General features: G+C 37.3%; 1 protein-coding gene and 1 pseudogene across 1 annotated transcript; one reads left to right on the top strand and one right to left on the bottom strand.

The window, feature by feature from the left end:
• Positions 1 to 2,961: 2,961 nt before the first annotated feature.
• On the bottom strand, positions 2,962 to 3,932 carry LOC124958082 (non-histone chromosomal protein HMG-14-like). Its single transcript, XM_047515812.1, has 3 exons — positions 3,904 to 3,932; positions 3,382 to 3,794; positions 2,962 to 3,026 (listed from the first exon to the last, which is right to left on the bottom strand). The coding sequence occupies exons 1-3, from the start codon at positions 3,930 to 3,932 to the stop codon at positions 2,962 to 2,964; spliced, it is 507 nt and encodes a 168-aa protein (XP_047371768.1).
• Positions 3,933 to 4,064: 132 nt separating this feature from the next.
• On the top strand, positions 4,065 to 17,813 carry LOC124958019 (adenylosuccinate synthetase isozyme 2-like; annotated as a pseudogene).
• The last annotated feature ends 7,292 nt before the right edge of the window (positions 17,814 to 25,105 follow it).

The raw sequence follows: 25,105 nt of genomic DNA, 5'->3' as shown, positions 1-25,105 counted from the left end.
TCGGCGTAGTGTTTTTAATGCGCATTAACTGGCGACAGTGGAGGACGAGGATAAAGACGCCTTAATTAATTGCCACATATTACAGGTGCACTCGGGAGAGTGCGACCAAGGGGAACGATTCTGAAACGAGGAGCGGGAATTCCTCAGGCTTGTCCTCATGGAAACACGCTCTTTAACACAGTATTTTAGATTTGCTCATTTGTAAAATGAGAGTAATTAAATCGACCACCTGGCTTCCATGGAGACCGCCGGGAGGACCGTTTATAAAAACGCAGTGAGACCTACCTTACCCTGGGTGGTGCGCCATTCTGGGCGAAGCAAGGTGGGCGCCAGGACCCGAGCGTCTTCCTCGCTCCGGCCTCGACCGCCCCTGGACACGGAAGCGGCTGGGGGTCGGTTCCGGAGCCGCCGTGCGGTTTCCACCTGCGCGGAGGGGGCGGTGGCCGTGGTGGCCTCCACGCTTTCCGCTCTCCGCTGCCCGGCCTGGGCCTGGGCCCGGGTGACCCTAAACCGCGGAACCCGCCGCCACCACAGCAGCCGCCCGCCAGAATCCGCAAGGTCGCCGCAGGACTAGTCCAAGCGCGAGGATCCTCAGGCAGCCAGGCCTCCCTCGCGGAGAAGGCAGCACCACCGGCGTCCGGTTCGGCCCCGCCCACTAGCTAAGGCCAAGAGGCTCCCCAGGCCCCGCCCCACGACGCCCCCTCGGCCCGACCCAGGACGCCTCCTCCTGAGCCGCGGAGCCAAGGAGGCAGGACCACACCCCCAAAGGCGGCAAGCGGCTGTAATACTTCTCTTCAACTTCGCCCGTCATGCTTCGATGCACATTAGGTTAGCTGTTCCACTTTGAAAGCATGAGAGTGTCAAGGTCTTTGAATGGCATATATGCCATTTCTGAGAAATGTATGTGGATGCTAAGTATTGCTTTGTACCAGCAACTGCCCCATTCTTTGAAGAAAAAAAAATTGATTGAAGTAGTTGAGGATTTGTTTGGCTTTACAGGAAGCAATCTGGTGCTAAGTAGTTTTAAATGGTTTTGTAAGCAAAGCTGAACTGTAGATCTTCATTCAGGAATATATATATTAAGACTATGGAATGGGTGTTAAGACTTGGCAGGGGGAGAAAATGGGTTTGGTTTATAGATCTTTTATAGCCCTATGAGCTATCTTTTTCTTGAAAGTTTTTGAAAGAAGTGGAAAAATCATTTTGTTGCATTTCTCCTATTCTTGTTTTTAAAAGAACAACAAATCCCAAGCCCTACATATGGCTTGTATTGAACTTTTATATTTGAATTAAAGATTGTTAAACATGAAAAAAAGTGTACCTTAAACTTCTTTGACATGATTGATGAGGGAGAGTGACATATAAGTAAAAAATGTTATTACTTCAAACTACAGGTTTCTAATGGCAAGATATTTACATTAGTCATAGAATAAAGATAATGAAGAGAATTGTATTGAATACCATCTCATGCAAATTCTTGGCACTTCTACCCATTTGTACACTATTCAAGACCCTTCATATCATCATGAATAGATTTTTAAATATATGTATGTATGTATATATAGCATACATATATTATAGCATTTTGAACTTTCTAACTATTTTGAATGTCTGTATAATGTAAAATCTGTTGGAAGAGTGGATGTTTAAAGCATACGGTTAGACATTAGACATTCCCTTAGTGGAGAGAGAATGGTGAATAATTAAAAGGGTATTAAAAATCCAGGATGTACTGATTAAGATATTTTCTCATGCTTGTTGCTGACAGTGTTCAAATTAGCTGAAGGATGAACTTTTGGTTTACTTCCTGGCAAGTGGAAGCTTTTTTAAATTATCAGGTTGAGAAAGTTTTTGGACAATATGTTCCCCAAACATTATTTAGATGTTTTCTACAAGATTTTCATGACTTAGAAAGCCCCACTAGGTTTGTGCACATCTTAAGTGGCTCTGCGGTAGAATCCATTGTTGAAAATGATTGTGTGTACTGGCCCTCTGTAGATCTGTCCTCACTGGACGTTCAGACTCTGCATCTAATTCATACCTGAGTCATGCCTGAGGGCATATGCAGAATAGTAATAGGAACCCAAACCCAATGGGATAGATGGGAGGGAAGATGCACTTGTTAAGCCATAGGCCAGGGACATCCCAACTCTTACTTTATTTTAATGAGCTTCCAGTGCTTTGTTTGAATAGTGTAGATTTGAAGATCCACTGAGTGAGTCATCTCAAAACTCACTGCTTTTCACTTAACTCTTTCACCAGGCTTTCTTTTCCCTCATAACATCCGGTGGTGTTTGGACATGTTTGAATGGAGGGAATTAATGGAAAAAAATCACACCTCTAAAACTCAGCATATTAAATATGTGAAAAGGACTTCTTAAAAATCATTTTGTAATTTACTGTCAGTAAATGCAATAAACATGTGGACTGTATAGGGAGATCAATGTTTTGCTTGTTTTTGTGTTTTTAAAGATGAAAACAAACTGGTGATACAAATGGTAGGCTAGGTTTACAAATACATTATAATTTCTCTGAGATGTTTTTACCAAATTCCATTTTTTTGACAACTGGAGAAGATCTATCCTTATAAATGGCACAAGTTCTTGTCAAAATAACAAAAAGCATAATTTTCTTTTTTTCATATTTGAGATTTTATTGGCTGTATTGAAAATCAGTACACAGACAAATATTTCACTTTGCACACAATTCTTTACACACATACCGGAAATCTAAAAACCTTATACTGTGATTCTTTTTCAGTTATTCCAGTGACTTTCCAGCTTTGAATTTGGAGGCAAATTTTTCTTAATAGAGTATCCAGTACCAGTATCTTTGAATGCTGTTGTTGTTTAGGTCCCACTAATTCAAAACTTTGTCACACACACTACATACTCAAACTATCAATCTTTCATAGCACATTAAAAAGCGTCAGGAAAACTAAGACTTCCACAACCCAAAGTGTTACAGAATACACACGATTCTGACAGCAATGATGCAGTAGTGGTCTTCTTCGGGAAACAATTCTACTAAAAAACACAGGAATAGAAGTAATTTAAAATATTCAAGACATTAAATGCAAGACTGTGACTCCAAACTGCCACTTAATATGCTTTGTACTGCAGGATATAAAATTAACCCCCACCTATGGAATGTTAAGCTGACACCCAAGACAGTCCAAGCCTCCCATATTTCAATATCCCACTATTTTCTGATTTTACCCAAAAATAAACAACCAACAAGTGATTTCGTTTCTCAAAAAAAACCATTTACACTTAAAAAATGGGATGAGATGGGATCCCCTCCTTTTTAAAAATGTTTCTAGAGCTACTAAAAAACTTGCATTTACAAAATAGTTGATAAAAATATTCCTCTGGATTGTACAAGAAGGGAACCGAGCTTCTTTCTCTTCTGCTTCATCCAAGGCTGGACTTTCTCCATTTTCGGCAGGTAAATCTTCTGTAGTTTCTTGGTTAGTCACTTCAGCCTGTTTTCCCTTTGCTCCCCTTTTCCCTTTTGTTGGAACTTTTTTGTCGGAAGATTTATTCTCCCCCGCCGCCTTCCTGGGCTTGGCGTCCTCCTTGGCAGGAGCAGGCTTAGCCGCCAGGCGGGCCGACCTCCGCTTGGGCTCCTCTCTCGTTGCGCCTTGGGCCCAACTGACCCTCCTCTTGGGCCGAACTGACCCATCCGGCAGGGCGCTGCGGGCGCTGCGGGCGCTGTGGGCGCTGTGGGCTGCGGCGCGCGGGAGCCTTCCGAAGCCGCGCTGCCTGGGCGCTGGGCTGCTCCCGCCGCGCAAGCTCCATAATTGTCATATAGTTTATCTTCACTAAAACTACTGGAACATTTCTGAAAATACATGGAGTATATTTTATTTTATTGTATTAGTCTAAAATGATGATTCCTCACCGAAGGCAATTCTGTTGCGTGGGTGTCATTTTGTAACACTTAGACACAGTCCTGCTTGTCACCGCTTGGAAGGAATGTTACTGGTGTATGGCAGTGGAAGGCAGGGATGCTGCTAAGCATCCTAAGATGCACAGGGCAGACTTCCAAAACAAAGGCCCCAAATGGCATCGCCGAAGTTGAGAAATATTGCTCTAAAGACACATATTGTTGTATACAGTTCACCTGAAATTCGAACTACAGGCACCGTGCTCCTTAAGGACAGAAAATTAAATGACAGAAACAAGTAAATGAATTTAGAAGATTGAGCAAGTAGCTTAGAACAACTGGGCTAAACATGAGTGTAATCTTTAATCCCACAGATGTTACCTGTGCTGATGTACTTCAGGTGAAATAAAAATTTATAATTGTTTGATAAATGAATGAATAAGTGAATTTGTATCTCAGCATTCAGAGTAAATGTTATACATATAAATGATATGTTACATAATGAAGAACATAACAGTAAGTCGGATGATCTGCAACAAATGTCCAGTGTTCCTTTGAAGGCAATCTGTGTTGTTGTGACCGTACACAGTATTCTAAGTATTCTCCATACCTGGACTCAGCAGAATGACATTCAAGACCCTTCACAGCCTGGCATCAGTATTACTTCCTTCCACCCCTTTCCATAAGTTGACTTCTTTGTCCCCAGAGCATTTTTCATTTCTGTCTGCCTGAATTGGGACTCTAAGAATAAAGCTTCATCCACCTGGATTTACCTTTCCTTTCCCACTCACCCTTAAGCAGTGCTTTTAAATCTTTCCTCCTCTGAAGAGTCAGTGCCCATCATCTAATCATCCATACTGATCTCTCATTTTCAGCAGCTACTGCCTAAACCATCTATTTAAAGTATAGAATGGTACAGTCCAAAAAAGGAAGATTTTCTTTGTCATTAAGGGTGATGCCTGAGGCTGAAGTCACTGTGTATAAAATTGTACCATATGGCATGTACTATATGCAGGTAAGATTTTAATGCTTTATGAGCATATCAGTCTGCATTATACTTTATAAAGTAAGGCCAACTATTTCAATTTTTTGGATGAAGAAACTGATGCTCACTGAACATCTTAACATTTACTTGACTACATGTAGTAGAGAATCTGTTTAACAAAGGCCATATTCTTCCTTTTCATTCAGTTGCTAACAGGGCTGTCTAGCCCTGCTTGCTTCTAGGTGAGGTTCCTGGCATATGAGCAGATGGGATGGGTATTACTTCCTAGCTTAAACTGCAAGAGTGCCAGAGCATTGTCTTTCCTTGGCCTCAATCCACCTGCTGCTTTGATGTTTTTCTCAGAGAGACTATGGGAGCCACCCACTGAAAGATGTTAGAGCTCCCTGTGGCCTGGTCCCCAGAAGGACAAGAACTGAGTCTCCACCTCTACTTTGTCTACTCCACTGAGAGCTGACTATATTTTCTGTGAGGAAGAAATACATTTTTATTTTTTAACTACTGAAATGTTAGGGTTTATCCACCAATGAAGTTGGCATACTTAATATATTGTACAATATTTGTCCTATGAGAAACAAACATTGTGATGACTCTTGTTTAAGTGTAAGGGAATAGACAATAAAGGTGTCCAGACCTTCCCATTTATCCATGGTAATCATGATTTAAGCCTGTCTCCAATAATAGCAATGCTTTCCACTCTCAAAAGCATCACTATTTGGATGATGAAGTGTATGATATGAAATTAATTATTGCCAAGGAAAAATAGCAAAAAAAAAAAATTAGGGTTAGTAAAGATGAATTTGAATTTTTGCACCACCATTTGTGTGATGCAGGACAAGTTCATTTATGCTCTTACCTGGAAAAACGGGTGTAAGTGTTCATGTTAGTTAACCTCTCAGCAATGTGAAAATCAAAGAAGATAACATGTGCATGAAAGGGATTTCATGAAACAGCTTTAACAACTATGAAATTCTATGTAAATATTCAGCTAATATTAAAATTATTAGGGCTGGGGATATAGTTCAGATGGTAGAGTGCTTGCCTTGCAAACACGAGGCCCTGGGTTCAAACCACAGCACCGCAAAAAAAAGAAAAAAAAAATTAAAATTATGAAAGAACAACATTTTTGGGAACATGTAGGAAGTTGTGAATAAAAATCTTTCTTTAAACCAATATGAAATTCACTCTAGTCTTTGAATAAAATAAGTATGTGTCAATATTTGATGCACATTGAGGACTCAATTCTACTTAGAAAAAGGATCGAAATGAGGCCTATTGAATATCTACCTCTGGTGTCTGACTTTGGAAGTTCTAAATAACTAGTACTACATCAAGGAGATGACAACCATGTGCCTTCTCGTAGAAACAACCCCAAACTGTAGCCTTCCAGGGGACTTCCAAGTACCCCTTCTCCTTTCTTCTTTTCTTCCTCCATATCCTCTATTCCTCTTCCTCTTCTTATTTTTCTTCTTCTTGTGTTGTACTTTTCAAAGAGGGGTAAACCATTTTACCCTAGTCTATTCATTACAATAACCCCCTACACAACCAGTCATCCAGCTTTCAATAATTGAACACGTAGCATGGATGTGTTAACACTTTCAAGAAGATGAGTTTAAAACTATACATGTATGTGTATATATAGAGAGAGACAGAGATAGATATAGATATAGATATATAGTAATGCCCTCACAGAATATACAACCTAGAGGGAAAGGGATAACAATATTAGTTACAAAAGTATAACTATAAAGCACAACTGAAAAGAAGATACCTGCTGGAAAGGGAAATAAAAGATTTCAACAAGATTTGAACATGTGAAGTAGATTTCCCCACAGTGATGAACGTTAGTTTGAGATCTGAAGAATGAACAGCCAGGTAAAGGGAATGAAGAGGTGGGGAAGTGAAGTAAGGTGGTCTGAAGCTTGGCAGGGAAGGACATTCCAGGCAGTCAAAACAGAGTGTGCAAAGACTCTGTTGAGGATAGCGACTTGCATTCTTCAAAGAACAGAAAGAGATCAATTTAGATGTGACACTGAGCAAGGCTGTGAGATCTGCAATGTGAGTCTACAGGTGACCAAGAGACAGATGCTGTGGAAACTTGTAGGCCACAACAAAGGTCTCTGTCTTTTTTTCTGAGGACAATGAGAAGTCCCTGGAAGTTTTAAACATAGGGTGACATGATAGAATGTATATTTTGAGAAGATCACTGGATGCAAATGGTAGTTTGTGGCAATGATACATCTCACATTCCTTACTCTGAGGACATGCCTGACAGATTTTTACAAGTGTTTGTTACAAGAGATGCTGAGTATCTCTCCTCACCATTGTCCTCTACTAAATCATTTCTCTTACTTCCTTCAGCATCAGGGTTAAGTAGAATATTCACCACATTTACTTTAAAATTAACAGTTCCTATTAACTTTTCTCTTACTTGGAATTCCATCCACATTTGCAAGACTTTTAAAATGTGGATGAAGTCAACTTCATTCTCTATTTTCTGCATTCTTTTTCTTAACCAGACTTGGCTAAGTAAAGACAGGGACCTGTTCACCGGTTATAGAATAAGAATGCATTCTACAGATAAATTGTTTAATGTTTTGTTCCTACTAATAGGTAACTTCAAAAGTTCATAAACTCTGTCTTTTGCAAACTTACACTTGCAGAAGTGAAATAATCTGAAAATAAAGACATTATGAATGTTTATTTCTAGAACAATTGCAATCAAGCCCTTGTTATCAGGGGATACATAAAATCGGCATGGATCTAAACTGAGTCTGTATTCTCTTCATGAAGTTTTCCTTTAAAATGATACTTCGTGTGACTTCTCCTACAAAATATAGTCAGCACAATTCATTTTAAAATTTTGTTTTGCCTTTGGCATGTGGACAGCAGACACTGGTTAGAAGTAGCAGCAGGAAGACAAGGAGGACAACAGGCTGGGACTGACCCTGGGAGGAGTCCCTGGAAAGTATGCACATAAACCCAGAAAAAAGATTTGATAGAGATCTTTGTGGAAGGTTTATCAGAAAAATTATTCTTCTTCTTTTGCTTTTATTTGTTCTTTTTAGATATACATGATGGTAGAGTGCAGTTCAACATATTATTCATACTTATTCTAATTAGGCTCACTTTTTTTTTTTTTTTGTGCTGGGGATTGAACCCAGGGCCTTGTGCATCACATTCTTGTCATTGCACATGATGTGGCATTTCACTGGTGGTGTATTCATATATGAACATAGGAAGCTTGGGTCAGATTCATTCTTTTTAGGGACCCAAAGATTTCTCCACAGATTCATTAAAAGTTTTTCATCTCCAGAGATTTAATGCTACTTGTGTTAACTCATAATCTATACCCTTAGTTCAAATCTGTCCACTTAGCTTTATTTCCATGAATACAGGACTCTGCTAACACATAAAAGCTTGCCCATCAAACTTGTGAGTGTATATTCACTCATAAGCTCATTGTCTTACACCAAACTCCTTTCCCTTAAAAATCATTCTCTTTCTCATCATTGTGTCAACTACCTACTATTGTTTTATGGATCTTACCACCTTTTCCTCACTTGTCCCCTCTTTTATCTTCTTAGTTTGAAACTTGATGGTATGGTTTGGATATGAGGTGTCCCCCCAAAAGCTCACATGTGAGACAAGACAAGAAAGTTTGAAATGACATGGTTGGGTTATAGCCTTAACCTGATCAGTGAATTAATCCCTGATGGGATTAACCAAGTGATAACTGGAGGCAGGTGGGCTGTGGTTGGATGAAGGGGTCCATTGGGGCGTGGCCATGGGGTATATATTTTGTATCTGAGAAGGGAGACACTTCCTGGTCATCGTGTGAGTTGCTTCTCTCTGCCACACTCTTCCTCCAAGATGTTCTGCCTCTCCTTTAGCATTGAGGAATGGGGCCTGCAGTCTGTGGATTGAGACCTCTGAAGCCATGGGCCCTCAAATAAACCTTTCCTCCTCTTCTGTTGTTCTGGTCAGGTTCTTTAATCACAGCAGCAAAAAAAAGCTGACTAAAACACTTGAGCTCTTTTGAGTAGACAACCAACACACATGCCTGTTTCTACTTTTTATCAATCACACTCATCTGCCCAATGAACTTCTGGGTTATTCTTATATTAAAAGATATTTCCACAAACCACTCACCAGCTGATGACCTATCAGTGGTCCCTTTATTTACAGAATCAAAATAGCTACTAATAACATTTACCATTTAATAAATCTTGGGCAAAACCAATTATGGCTTTAAGGATATATCTATAATTTCCACAAAGCTTTAAGAACTCACCTTAATATTTTCAATTTTTTCTAGTACTGATGATGTTTGCTATTTAAATTACATAAAAATATTTTAAATACATACTGATAGTAAAAAGATTTTCCTAGTCAGCAGATGATATACATGAATGAAAATCAAATAAAAGAAATAAAGTCAACTGAACCAGTGTATGGCTTAATCAATATTAGTTCCTTCCCACTCTAAAGAGAAAAGAGAATGCTTAGATAAGGTGTGATGCATGAAGCTAACATCAATTTTATGACATAACAATCTATTATTTTCTTCAGGATCGATCCACTTCACATCAACGACACACATGGTTTCATGGGGGCTGAAAATCATAAAGGGTTTATCTGAGAGTCAAAAAAAATTCAAGAACAATTGATTGGGATTTACTTGGACTTAAGTTTTGCCCAAGTCACCAAAACAAATGTGCATTCCTTCAGGCCCAATGTGAGTACACCAGCTAGAAATTGAGGCTCTACTTCAAGACTTGACTGAGGACATAACTTCCTATAAGGAACAACTAGGAGATGAGACTTTGCCTGAACTACTAGTTACATGGTTTAAGAAAAAGAGGGCATATGTCAACATTAAATCTGAAAAGAATAGCTATTAGTTAAATTGTCAAGCATTTGCTTTGTATGAAAAGTCATTCAGCTTCGATAACAGAAATGATAAACTGGATTTCAGGTAAAAAAATAAAGTATATAGCTGGGTATGGTGGCACACATCTGTAATCCCAGTATCTCAGGAGGTTGAGACTGGATGCTCTCAAGCTCAAAGCCAGCCTCAGAAATTGTGAGGTGCTAAGCAACTCAGTGATACCCTGTCTCTAAATAAAATACAAAAGAGAGCTGATATGTGACTCAGTGTTTGAGTTCCCCTGAGTTCAATGCCAGTACTCCCCGCCAAAAAGAGAATAAATTACTTAACTTGTATTTGGGTTCAAAGTGTGATTATGGCTGATTTAGAGATATGCTCCAGAGACTATTCTGACAGAACTAAGAGGATTCAAAAGGAATGAGGGAGTATAAGATGTGGCATTTTATTAATGGTGCAGTCTGACTTGGTGCCTCTCAAAGCACAGTGATCTGGTGTTACCTTTTTTTTCAGGAACTAATTTTTTTGATGTGGATGTTTCTCTTTATCTACTGCATTATTCTAGAGAAAGATAATGATCAGTTTAGTAGTATAGCAATTGGAACTCTAGAAGATAGGTATTATTCATTTAAAAGTGTCCCAGACTTTTAATTGACTTTAAACTTATGATTACTTTGTAAAATAAGAAAGAGTTAAACACGTTTCCACAATGATCTACTACTTCATAACAATCAGGGTACAGGCAATAAGTGGTTTGAATGTGGGCTTGAAATAAGAATTTCAGGACTGGGACTGTAGCTCATTGGTAGAGCACTTGCCTCACACATGTGAGGCACTGGGTTTGATCCTCAGCACCACATGAAAAAATTGATGAATAAATAAAGACATTTAAAAAAAATAAATAAATAAATAAAAGAAAGAATTTCAACTTAGAAAAAACAAAAGACCAGAATATCAAGGTAAATAAACAAAGGGGATTACGAAAACAGAGAAAAATGGAAAACTAACTAATGGAAATGAAGTAAAATTCCCAAAGTAAAATTCCGGGTGAAATGGCACTTGACTCTGCCCCATCGTCTTCACTGTGTATGCTGTGATTCAACTCAGCCTTACCAGAATGGCACAGGAAGGCAGAGAGGAGACTGAGGATGTGATGGTAGGGCACTGTAGGTGTACTATAAAACACACTTCTGATTCTGTGAGATAAGTTCTAGAACCAGGCATAATCTAATTCGTGTTTTTAAAAGGCACTGGCAAGAGTGGAAAGAGAAAAGTGAGGGTATTCTCCCAGTAGTCCACCAATATGAGATGGTGGCCTACATGAGCTGGCCTTCATTGCAGACTTAGAAGGCGACTGGGTTTGGGATCTACTGGCGAGTACACTTGATAATGGATTATATTTGGAATTTAGGGGAACGGAAGAATCCAGATTGAAAGCTAGTTTTTATTTGAATAGAGAATTCATAGGGGTTCCATTTATTGTGAGAGAGAAGTTTGGGGTGAAACAGGGTGGGGTGTCAAAATAGAGGGTTTTCTTCTGAGATGCCAGTTAAATATCAAGAGTAGATGTTGTGTAATAATCAGTTTGAGATATGAATCTGGACAGGAAGAGGTGTAAGCTAAGGAATCATTGATGTATTGATGATATTTTTCCACATGGGGGAAAACATTTATAGACTATCCAATTTTTACTTTTTACTTGTACATTAATTAGAAAATATTTTCTCCTGACCTGGAATTTTACTTCACACTATATTATTCTCTCTGAAAAAATACAATATTGTTCCTTGGACATCAGGCACATATCTGATTGTTGTACATGATTGAACAGCTGTGATATATAAGGTTTCTAAATATATAATAATGAATGAGTTACAAGCCTTTTTCAGTTCTACAAAGTTTGCTTCCTTTTACTATATTTTACTTTTCCTTCCCAAAAATAAAAATTGGAAATAAGGAAAATAAGTAACTACTCTGAGCAAATAATATAATAAGCAAAGTTGTTTTACTTAGTCTACTATTTCCTGGAAAATACACACCATTTCAAGGAAAACAAAGTTACATGTGATGCAAATTTATTATTGGCCTTGTTCTGTTAAGACTGGTAGAAGTAACACCTATTTCAAAGCGGCCTCGATCTCAAGTTGATAAATTTGCACAGAAAATAAGATACCTACATGCAAAACAATGAGAGCAAGGAAACAACATGGCAATAAATACTCAAGCTCTATGATTGGTTAAAGAAGTAAAAGATTTTATGGTGTTTCTGGCTTTTCAAAGATGAAACCACATGCAGATGAGAGCAGAGAGGACCTGCTGTGCAATCTGAAAGTGAACAGGGCTTACTGAGCGGTTGACCTGAGATGATCCTGGCATTTTCCACTGCAGCCACTGCAGCTCCCACATGAGGCTCACTCATGTACTGTACAAATGCATAACCTTTGTGAACTGAGCATCCAACTATTTTCCCATACTTTAAAAAAAATCGCTTCAATGGGGGAAGGGAAAAAATAACAGAATGAATCAAACAACATTACCCTATGTAAATTTTTGATTACACAAATGGTATGCCTTACTCCATGTACAGAGAAACAATATGTATCCCATTTGTTTATAATAATAAAAAAAAGAAATCAAACTATGTGCATTTAACAATGTTAGCTTTTTCAGATAGTCTAGTATTAGGTTCCATTTCTTACCAAAAGAGAACAGTGTCAGTAATACAATCCATGGATATCACATTACTTTCTTTTTGCTGACATGTGATAAATATTTTTTATCATAGTCATTTTCTAGAGTAAATATTTTTACAGTTTTCATTTTATTTCCTGTACAGTAAAATATTGATTAAAGCACAGACACAAGAAATGTTGGATTAGATCAGACCCATGGTTTAGAGAGCCCAGTGGTCTGCACTGAATAGTGATCTCCAGGCACATTTATTAGGAAAGTACATTTGTACTCTATGTTCTCGCTGTAAATGTCGACATGCAATCTTTGATGCCATCCTTTTACTAGATGTGGATGACCCTCATGGCAAACTCCCAACTGTTGACTGTGTAATTATAATTTGTGACTCCCAAGTACCCTAAAATCTATATGGATCTAATTTCTCTCACAAAGACTCACTTGCCAGCATTTATGATAATGAAGGAATTTTTTTGTGGGGTTGTGATGTCACTTCAACATTCTCTAAAATCAAGCCTCAAGTTGGTTACTAATATACTAATACTTGATTACTAGTCCATCAGTTAGCTTGTGTATTTCTATTACATGAATTTTTAATTAACTGAGGAAGGACTTCCACTTTCAGTCATGATAAAATAACAAGGACTAAATTAGCCCACCTGACTCAAACAACTAGAAAAACAGGCAAACACAGATGAAGCAACTGTTTTTCAGACATTAAACCACAAGCAGTGCAAAGCCAAGACATGTGAGAGAAAACAAATTAAGTCCTAGGGTAGCCACCGCTTTCTGCCTGGAAAGCACATTTCAGGTCATGGAAAATAAACAGGGGCAGGGGGAAGTTTTGCAGATAAGAGACAGTGACCTGAGTTGAGGAGCTGGAGACCACAGCTGAGAGTGTCTGAGAAGGCAGTACTTTGTGAGGCAGTTTGTGTGTGTGTGTGTGTGTGTGTGTGTGCACATGCAAGCATGCCCATGTACATGTTACTGAGGATTAAACCCAGGGCCTTGTGCATGTTAGGTAAACACTCCAGTAACTGAGCTATATCCCTACCCCTATGAGGCAGTTTTCATGAGAGAAGAGAGCTGTGCAGAAAGGGAGCTCCAGAAATCTGCTTCAGGGTGTCCCTTAAATCAATGCTATTCTTTATGACATGGGTTAAACTACATCTGTATGGTTAAAAGGCTATTGGAGAGCTGTGAACTGCTTAATTCCAAGACCCACACTGGGCCTATCAGCAAAAATAATGAAAATTGATTCCTGGGAGCATCAAATTTAGAAATCAGAAAAAGTGGACCTTAATTAATTGGGATAAATGAACCTGAGACAATCCTAGAAAAACATAAAAAACAGATGATCAAATTAAGAAATGAAAATGCCTATCAGACAAAACCATAATATTTCTTTTAAAGAAAAGCAACATGAAAATGTTCCATCTTCAGCATCCTATCAAAACCTCCTAGTGATCTTAGTCATTTGAATCAAATCGAACTTTTAAAGCAGAAAATTATAATATATAAGAAGTTTTTTTTTAAAATCACTGGATAGATAGATAATACATTGAGAAAGCTTTGGAGAACAGATAAAGAAATATGAAGCTGCATAAATAGGGAATAACGAAAATGTAATAAAGAGAAAAAACACTGAAAAACAAGAGCCTCAGGGCTCAGTGAATAGTAACAAGTTATTCAATGTATCTCTGGAGTCCCAGAGGAGCCAACAGAAAAATATTTGAAAACATAATGGCAAAAACCATTATATGATAATCTCACAGATCCTAGGCTCTCAATGAATCCCAAACAGAATAAATACACAGAAAACCAGATCAGATACGTAAGAATCAAATTACTGAAAAGCAATGATAAAAAAATTGGGGCTGTTAGGCATTAGGAAAGTGCTTACGTTCTGACAGGAAAACAGGGAATAAGAGTCAAAGAAATGCTGCAACTACAAATAACAAGGGAAACATGATTTTTTTTTTTCAGTAAAAACAGTTTATTTTTAATTCAGAAGTTTGGATGAGCTAAATTGTCTCTGTGAAAGCTGCTATAAAAGAAAAGATAAGCTGTAAGCTACTGTTGCCCTGTAGAGTTTACTGTGATGATTTGAATATTCTATATCTGTACTATCAAAATGTATTTAACAATCATGCATGTTTTTTGTAATTCAGCTACTATAGATAAGGGATTCATTTTTTAAATTTTACTTAATTCAAATAAGGTATAGTCTAAGGGGTTTCTCTACCCAAAATGGTTAACAGGGTTTCAGACCCCTAAAATACAATAAATCAGAAACAATCTAATTACTTATGTCTAATTTATAGCTAGAGAATGAATATATTTTGGGTCCTGAAGACTTGGCAAAGATATGATTGTGTTAGTTATATTTCAAAAGAAATACAAATAAAAAGTTTAAGTAGTTGACATGTGAGAAATAATTTAAGTGATTAAAGTTTTTATTCTGAAAATATTAGCAGAGATGGTGAATCCTCTGTAAAATCATAGAGAATGTGTTTAGAATAAAGCTTTTCATTTGTATTTGAGGTAGATTTCTATCCTTGAATCCCAAAAGGATATATTTATTATGAATTAAATGTATCTCTAAAGCATACTTTACAGGAAATATTTTTAGAGCATATAAAATTAACAAACAGTAAATTCCACTCTTGTCCCAGATTTAATGGTTCTGAATTTCCAGTGTAAATATTATAGGCTCTCAGACTCAAAGAAATAGTAAACAACAGAATAAATAGCAAACAAATAATCAAAACACCCAGATATGGACTGGGGTAGTGGCTCAGTGGTGGAGCACTTGCCTAGCATGTGTGAGGCACTGGGTTTCATTCTCAGCACCACATAGAAATAAATAAAGATATCGTGTCCACCTACAACTAAAAGTATTTAAAAAAAAATCCAGATGTTCCAGAGAATCAACCAACATTATTAGATACCATATTCAAGAACTCAGAAAAACAATTAAATGGATACAGAAAAATAAAGTAAGAAAAATATAAATTATTTCCTGAAAGCAGCATTCAAATAAAGACCATAATATTAATCAAAATGTGGTAAATACACTAAGATATAATAGATGCATGATATAAAGTCTAAAGTCGTAATTTCTGAGAGAGCATGCACATAAGATTTAAGATAATATCCAGCTGAGAAGACCACAGAAAGCTTAAAATGGGTAATATTTGAATTAATTATTGAAAGAGGAATTCAATAGACATAGTTAACTTCTAAGCATACATAAGTAGATGTAGTTTTCGAAATATTTTGAACTCACCTCCATGTACCAGAATAAACTTAAACATGTTATTGACTTATATTCATAATTAGAAAAGGGGAAAACAGAACACAAATAAACTAATGTATTTAAGCATGTCTTCTTGGACAAAGTAAATCAAAAGAGTGCAATAAAAAATCTGAACTTATTCCTCAAAAAACATCCCCAATTTAGAAAAATATAACTTACATCCACCACGCCAGTGACTATTTTTCAATGGATTTTAAGAAAAACTGCCTCTCCAAATTTTTAAAAATGTATTTGTCAAACGATTTTGTGACAAAGGTGATTTTCATTTCGCAGTGACGAAATCACCATAGCATGTTTGTTATTATCGTCTTATTTACAATTATGCTGAAGATTCCAGTCTTGAGCATTGAACTGCTTTCTGAAATAAACCAAATATAAGCTTTGAAAGTAAAAATTTGGGAAATAAGAAAATCTGAAAAATGTGCATGGTCGTATATTCATATGAAAGGGAAAGCTTAACCCCAACTTGAAGACGTTGTGCGGCTAAGATTTTTTCTGGTGGCTCCTTCTTCCTCCGCAGGTGGCTGGCGGCCGCCCAGCAGCTCAGTGCGCGCTCCTCCCGCCCCTTCTCTTTCCGGCCGCTTCGCCTCACCAGAGCCAGGTCGTTGTCCAGACCAGCCCGGCGGCTCCCTCTCTGCCCAGTAGTGACTGCGGCGGCCGTCCCGCGACGCGGCCAGGAGGGAACCGGTGACTGCAGTGCTGGCGCGCAGTGGGGCGACGACGAAGGCAGAGGAAAGAGGGGGGACCTGCTGGCGCGGGACGCAGACCTCGTGTGCCGCTGCCAGGGGGGAGATAATGCTGGCCTTGCAGCTGTTGGAGGTTCGGTGGAATATGATTTTCATCCTTTACCAAGTGGAATAATTGATCCGAATGTTACTGCATTCCTTGGAAATGGTGTGGGGATTCATTTACCTGGATTGTTTGAAGAAGCAGAGAAAAATGTTGAAAAAGTAGAAGGTGTGGAAGGCTGAGAAAAGAGGCTTCTCCTATCGGATGGAGCTCATGTTGTATTTGATTTTCGTCAAGCAGCTGATGGTATCCAGGAACAACAGAGCCAAGAACAGGCAGGGAAAATTCGGGTCCCACACAAAAGGGCCGTGGCCCAGTTTATTCTTCCGAAGTTCCTCCCAGGGGACTTGTGATGAGCGATCTTGTTTCTGACTTTGATGGCTTCTCTGAGAGGTTCAAAGTTCTAGCTACAAATCCATATATCCTACTTTGGAAATAGACATTGAAGGTGAACTGCAAAACCTCAAGGGTTATATGGAAAGGAGTAAAACAATGGTGAGAGATGGAATTTATTTCCTATATGAGGGCCTCTGTGGACCACCAAAGAAAATCTTCATAGAGTAAACCAATGGTGAGAGATGGAATTTATTTCCTATATGAGGACCTCCGTGGACTACCAAAGAAAATCTTCATAGAAGGTGCAAATGCAGAAGTGTTAGATATTGATTTGGAGACTTACCCTTCTGTAACTTTTTCAAACTGTACTGTTGGAGGTGTTTGTACCGGTTTATGTATACCATCTCCAAATGTTGGTGAAGCGTTCAGAGCTGTGAAAGCTTACACCACTGGAGTCGGTATAGGTGCCTTTCCAACAGAGCAAAACCTTGAGATTGAATTATTACAAACAAGGGGTAGGGAGTTTGGTGTGACTACCGGAAGGAAAAGAGGATGGGTCTGGTTGGAACTTCTTTTAATCAAATATGCTCCTAATGATCAATGGATTTAGTGCATTGGCCCTTACCGAGTTGGGTATTTTGGACATGTTTATGGAAATCAGAGTTGGATTGCTTACAAGTTAGATGGTGAAATCATACCTCATTTCCAAGCAAACCAATAAGTTTGAAGTTTAATACAAAACTTTCCCTCCATGGGCTACTGACATATCAAATGCAAACACATTTAAAGAACTACCTGTTAATGCACAAATTTATGTTTGAATTATTGAAGATGAGCTTCAGATTCCAGTTAAACGTATTGGTGTAGGTAAATCCAGAGAATCCATGACTCAACTGTATTAAGGATTTCCAGAAACACTCCTTGAGAGGGACAGACTTTCTTAAATATTTCTTTATGACCTGCAACTTCAAGAACAGACATTGGTGTGAGTTTGCAGCCCTACAGTTGTTTCTAGTCTTTTAGGACAAATAGCTATTGTGGAGACAGACTTTGGCATATTCCAGTGTCAACTCTCCTCAGCTGGAATAATGGCCAATTCATTTGTGGCTTCTGCTGTTCATGGTGCCACAATTTCTTTCAATTTTTAGTAATAGTAAATCCATGTTGTCTGAAATCTAAAACAGTTACTTTCAATGAAGTTTTTCTTCATTATTGACATTGTGTGTTCTTGGTTTTACCATGGTAAGAACAATCAATGCAGTTTGGCACAAATATTTTTACATTGTGATCATTCAGTTCTGTCATTGGAATTTTTGCTGTTAGAAAAAAGGATGAAGAGATAGGGTTCTGTAAATTTTTGCAATGATATAAATTCAGTTTAAGTTGTGAACTGTTTATTTTCTGCTGAAACCATTGCAAAATTGAGTTTTTGGTGGGGGGGAAGGAGGGGAGCTTATTCATGGATCCTTTAATTTGTATAGAATACAACTTATTTCTCTCTATAAATTATTCAATACATTGAACATCTAATTAAATGTTAAAGAAAAAATGTTTTCCCAAAACAAGCTTAATGTTAAGAAAAAGTAGTCATGAAAAGATATGTTGTGATATTTGTTGAACATTTTTTCTGGAGTGTGAGACATTAACTGAAATGTATCTTTCCTTTTTTTTAACATACCATTATTTCTAAGTCTAGTGGATTGATTTTTCAACATTGTGCCTATAAATATATTTACAAAATCTACAAGTGTGTAAGTGAACCCAAATTGTTGGCCATAATTTTGATCATGTCTTCACATCTCCTTTCTTGAAAAAAAAAAAAAGATTATTTTGACGATTAGGTTTAACATACTGTATTGTAGATTATCCTTCAATGAACTATTGTATGTTTAAATTATGTGCCACTTTATTTTATTATACTATCAATAGCTGATTAAAAAGAACCAAATAATTCTAGTAAAAAATTTGTCTTCATACTTTTTAAATACATGCAAACTAAGTTATAAATTAGAACAAACATTTTATCACAATCTATACACCAATTATCATTACTTATTATTTGAACATCCATTTCATTATGTTGTTAAATAACACTACATACAATGTTAATCCTTTCATAGTAATAAAGTCATACCATCATATTTTTTGTGTGCTTGATGGACATTTGTCTTATTTCCAATTTTCTTAGGTCACAAAAATATCTTGAGATAAACTTTGAAAATTTATCAATGGCAAGTTCTAGCAATGAAATTCCTTGGACAACTGGATGGGAAATACTAATGATCAATTCTCAACTACATTCCTGAATGGTTGAACAATTTCCCAATATCCAACTATCTTGTCATTCATAACCAAATTATTTCTGAAGAGTTCATTGTTTATAAGAACAAATTTGTCCTCTTCTTTTGTTTCCTCTCACTAGTAAAAGCCTGTATTATTTTTAGTACCTAGAATTTAAAAGGTAACCAGTGTACAAAATAATTTTCCCTAGAAATTCATATTTAATATGTTCTAGGAAAATGTGAATTCAAATAACTGTATTGCCTCATTATGCAAATTTTGAGAAATATTTGAAAATCAAATGTTTTTCAGCAGTGGCATGATTCATTTTTCAGCTAATCTAATATAACTCTGTGTTTATTTCCAGGGATTCCTAAAAGTCTGGTACTTATTTTTGGCCAAGATAAGAATGACTGTAACGATTAATGATTTATAAGGTACTGTTTAAAATTAGTAAGTCTAAAGGTGACAGCATCAGCTTGTTTATTGATGACTTACACCGGGTGTCATTGGATGAATAGCCTGGCTGGCTTACAATGATGAGTGGGGCATAAAACACCCTGCTACAGATAGTCTCTTCCACTGTCCCGAAACCAAGACCTTTCGAAATATACTGAACCTGTGTCCTAAGAAGAAATTGGGAAAACTGCAGCTGCAACCTGACACATGCCAGTCATTTTTTCACCTATGGATCAGTGTATCTTTATTAAATTCTCTTTAATATTCTTCTCTGGCATTTTTTGGGTATTTTTGATGTGTACTCATTGCAGGTAGCCATTAGTATTCACTGCCTCCTCTTTAAGGTCACTTTTACCTCAGGAGAACTGTTTTCTTTTGTCTACCCACAGATTCTACCTATGCATATCTCTATTTCAATGCTGCTACATTTTTCTGTGATTGAAGTTCACCTATTTTCCTTGTTACATTATAAATACCTGAGGAGCACACAATTAGATTCTTTTTATTCCTATGCACATTAAAATTTTTAAATTTGATTTTATTTGATTATTTATTTGCTTAAAAACATCACACACCATCAACCAATGAATTGCAAAAGATTTCTCTGTTCAAAATTCAAACTTTGTTTTTGTGTCCCTCCTGTTAGAATCATTTAACCTAATTCTTTTCTGAAGATTAGACATATCATTTGATCACAAATTTAATACAAGAGTAAATAAATATGTAACTAAAAATTATATATCCTTATATGTAGGGGACACACCCTAATGGCGGCTGCACCCTCCTGGCAACCTCTTCCTTATATGTGGCACTGCCTGACCCACCAACAGTTTACCCAGACTTCTTTGTACTGCTACTTTCCCCCGGAAACTGGAAAATGTGTTCTGTAACTCCCTGATTGGCCTGCTCATCTCCACCCCCTACTGTCAGGGATTGGTTAGCAGCAGTTCCACGAACGTGATCAGCTCGTGCTTGTCATTTAGTCCTATGGGACTCTCGCCTGCGTGAATCCCTGTGCCTTGCTGACCTTTAAGCTAATTGGTTCCCATCTAGTCCCCACCCTACATAAAAGCTGTGTAACTTCCTCAATAAACGAGTTCTTGTGCTGACAGACCTCCCATCTCTGGTGGGTTTCCATTGCCGCAGACACTCATCGTCCTGCTTGGCCCCATATTCTCCTCAGGCAGACCCTGGGGAGATACATTGGACCTTGTTGCTCGACAGGGAGCCACACTTATATAATATATAAAAATTATATATGTATATATAAATACTTATACATATATGTATATATGTATATATAGATCATATATTTATATAAATTATATAAATTTATATATATACAAATATATATGTATATACACACACACATATATATGTATATATATATTTATCTCCTTCCAGGTGCCTCTTGGGGAAGAAAAAAAGAACTTTGTGTGAATTATAAAAGACAAAAATTTAAAAAACGGAGTGTGCTATGCAAGTCTTCTGAAGGCCGAAGGCTGCCTATGATCTTAAGTGTTAAGGCTGGGAAGTGATGGGAAGCAAGAGGGGACAAGAATAAATTGAACATCTTAAGCAATTAGAGAAATGCAATATTTCAATTCATTTATATGATACATACTAACCAAATAAGGGTAATTAAGATTTCCATCTTCTTCAGGGGGTATCGCAATACCAGAACTTCAACTGTACTACAAAGCAATAGTAACAGAAACGGCATGGTATTGGCACCAAAATAGACAGGTAGATCAATGGTACAGAATAGAGGACACGGACACAAACCCAAATAAATACAATTTTCTCCTACTAGACAAAGGTGCCAAAAATATGCAATGGAGAAAAGATAGCCTCTTCAACAAATGGTGCTGGGAAAACTGGAAATCCATATGCAACAGAATGAAACTAAACCCCTATCTCTCACCCTGCACAAAACTCAACTCACAATGGATCAAGGACCTCAAAATCAGACCAGAGACCTTGCATCTTACAGAAGAAAAAGTAGGTCCAAATTTTCACCTTATTGGCTTAGGATCAGACTTCCTTAATAGGACTCCCATAGCACAAGAAATAAAAGCAAGAATGAACAACTGGGATAGATTGAAACTAAAAAGCTTTCTCTCAGCAAAGGAAACTATCAGCAATGTGAAGAGAGAGCCTACAGAGTGGGAGAAAATCTTTGCCAATCATACTTCAGATAGAGCACGAATTTCCAGAATCTATAAAGAACTCAAAAAACTCTACATGAAGAATACAAATAACCCAATCAACAAATGGGCTAAGGATAGGAACAGATGCTTCACAGAAGAAGATGTACAAGCAATCAACAAACATATGAAAAAATGTTCACCATCTTTAGTAATAAGAGAAATGCAAATCAAAACTACACTAAGATTCCATCTCACCCCGATTAGAATGGCGATTATCAAGAATACAAGCAACATAGGTGTTGGAGAGGATGTGGGGAAAAAGGAACACTCATAATTGCTGGTGGGGTTGCAAATTAGTGCAGCCACTCTGGAAAGCAGTGTGGAGATTCCTTAGAAAACTTGGAATGGACCCACCATTTGACCCAGCTATCCCACTCCTTGGCCTATACCCAAAAGACTTAAAATCAGCATACTACAGAGATATAGCCACATCAATGTTCATAGCTGCTCAGTTCACAATAGCCAGATTGTGGAACCAACCTAGATGTCCTTCAATTGATGAATGGATAAAGAAACTGTAGTATATATATACAATGGAATATTACTCACCTATAAAGAATAATAAAATTATGGCATTTGCAGGCAAATGGATGAAATTGGAGAATATCACGCTAAGTGAGATAAGCCAATCTCAAAAATCCAAAAGGCGAATGATCTGACTGATAAGTGGATGATGACACATCATGGGGGGTGGGAGGGGTGCAAGAATGGAGGAATGAGGGACTGTATAGAGGGAAAAGAGGGGTGGGAGGGGTGGGGAGAAAGGAAAAATAATAGAATGAATCAAACATCATTACCCTATGTAAATGTATGATTACACAAATGGTATGCTGTTATTCCATGTACAATCAGAAACAACATGTATCCCATTTGCTTACAATAAAAATAAATTAAAAAAATAAAAAATAAAAAATAAAGGGCGATTACTATGAAAAAAAAAAGATTTCCATCTTCTTCTAATTACTTTGTTTTGGAGTGGCTTTTTCCTTGTTATTTATAAAATAAAAGTAAGTTATTGTGAACTATAGTTTCCCCACTGTTCTGTAGTCACTGAAACTTGTCACTTCTACCTGTACTGTTATTCAAGTTCTCACTACTCTCCTCCCCTCTTCCTAGTCTCTACAAATTACTGTTATTTTCCCACTATTCCTATTTCAAAATTTTTTGAGACAGTGTCTCACTATGTTGTACAAGCTGGCCTCAAACTCCTAGACTTCAGTACAAGTCCTGGGACTGCAGGCATGTGCCAGCCCACCAGGCCCATCAAATAAATCCTTTTTACAAACATTCACATGACAGGGAACTTGCAGCATTTTTTTTTTTTTTTTACTGTGTTTGGCTTATTTCACTTAACGAAATGTCCTCCAGTTCCATCCAGGTTGCTGCAAATGATAGGAGATAATTTATTTTTTGTTTGTTTTTATAATTTGCTTTTAATTGTTTTGTAAAATAGAATTCTTACCAAAGTAGAACTAGGCATATTTAAACCACTGTACTTCAAGTTTTCATAGTTTAAACGTGGATCTGTTACACATCTCATTTCGTTGTGAAGTACTGAACACAGGGAACAAGTATTACTGCATGCCATGTCAAACTGATGCTGTCACAGAATCAACAGAGCATTTCCTAATTTTCACTCTTTGGTTGATGGTATATGTTCTGTTCTTTGAGCGTCCAGAAAGAATAATTTCATCCTTTGTGAAAAGTTCAGGGGAGTCTAGGAATCAAGAGTGTCTTGGAATTTGTGTTTGATTCGGAAGACTGGAACTATCCTGCTTCAAATATTTCCTTGAATTTTAAGTAGTTTCTTCTTTCATCAAAATATTTTCTCCACTGCTGGCAGCAGCGGGCCTCGAAGGAGCTGCGGAGGCGTCCAGGCGCCTCCAGTGCTCTTTGCCGGGGCTCCAGCACGCCTGCCGCTCCTTCCTCTAGAGGGCGCCGCCCTGCCGCGCAGCCCGCCCACTGTGCGCGCAGTCGGGAAGCGCTAGCGCTTAGCCTTGGGAAGCGCAGCCGCCAGCTCCACTGGGCTCACCCACAGCCCTCGCGGCAACGGCTGGGTTATAATTTATTATTGATGGATGATGTTCCATTGTGAATGTACACGTTTCCTTTATCCACTGATGGGCGTCTAGGTTGCATTAATATCTTAGTTACAGTGAATAGAGCAACAATAGCCATGGTGTGCTTGTGCCTCTTGATATGCTGATTCTATTTCCTTTCTATATATACCCAGAAGTGGGATAGCTGGACCATATGATAGGTCTATTTTTAGGTTCTTGAAGATCCACCCCCATCTGTTCTCCATAGTGATTGTAGGGATTTGTTTGTTTATTTCTGGTGTTTGAACACAGGGGCACTTTACTATTAAGTTACAGTCACGACCTTTTTTTTATTTTTCCTAATTTTGAAACTTGGTCTCACTGAGTTGCTTAGGAACTTGCAAAGTTACTAAGGCTGGCCTTGAACTTGTGACCCAACTGCCTCAGCTTCCCAAGTCACTGGAATTGCAGGCATGCACCATCATGCCCAGCTATGGCTGTACTAATTTATATTTTAACTAACAATTGTTTTATACAATCACATTAAAGGTTTTCATGAAGTATGAATATATATATATATTATATATATATATATATATATATATATATATAATGTCCTATAATTCTGGAAAAAGAGTTCTAGAAAAATAGCATATTTCATTTTAGTCATTTAAACTTGTTACCTTTGTCCTAAATAAATTTTAAAGACTTTGGAAAACATCAATTACCAAAGAAAATTATTTTACTCAGAAAAATAATCTTGTTTAAACTTATGTGTAGTATACCTTGCCATGTGTTTAATTAACATTCCTATGTTATGTTTTATATATTTACTACTCTTTATTATACTGCTCTATTTTTTGCTCCCTATATCCACATCAACTTCTTTATTTTTTGTAAATCACATAGAGTTTTTTTCTTAAATACTAGGAAATCAAGAGTAAATAATCAGAGACAAATTTTAATTTTTCAACCATTGAAGAAATGTGTTCATAAAATGTGTTTATTAAAGAGTACTTTCTGTATACATTTTATTCTTTAGTTTGAAGATTATACAGTTTAGGCCAACAAAAGTACCAATTACTTTATCCAGTTTAGAGAAATATGTTTAAAAATGGACTGTTATGCATGTTTGCTTGTTCTCTTCTGTGTGATTTCATTAGTGAGGTTTCCATCAATGTGGAAAATAATTTAATATGCAGAAAC

The sequence above is a fragment of the Sciurus carolinensis genome, chromosome 1 (genome assembly GCF_902686445.1).
Source record: "Sciurus carolinensis chromosome 1, mSciCar1.2, whole genome shotgun sequence".
Classification (NCBI taxonomy): Eukaryota; Metazoa; Chordata; class Mammalia; order Rodentia; family Sciuridae; genus Sciurus; species Sciurus carolinensis.
This window is presented reverse-complemented; position numbering and strand designations above follow the sequence as displayed.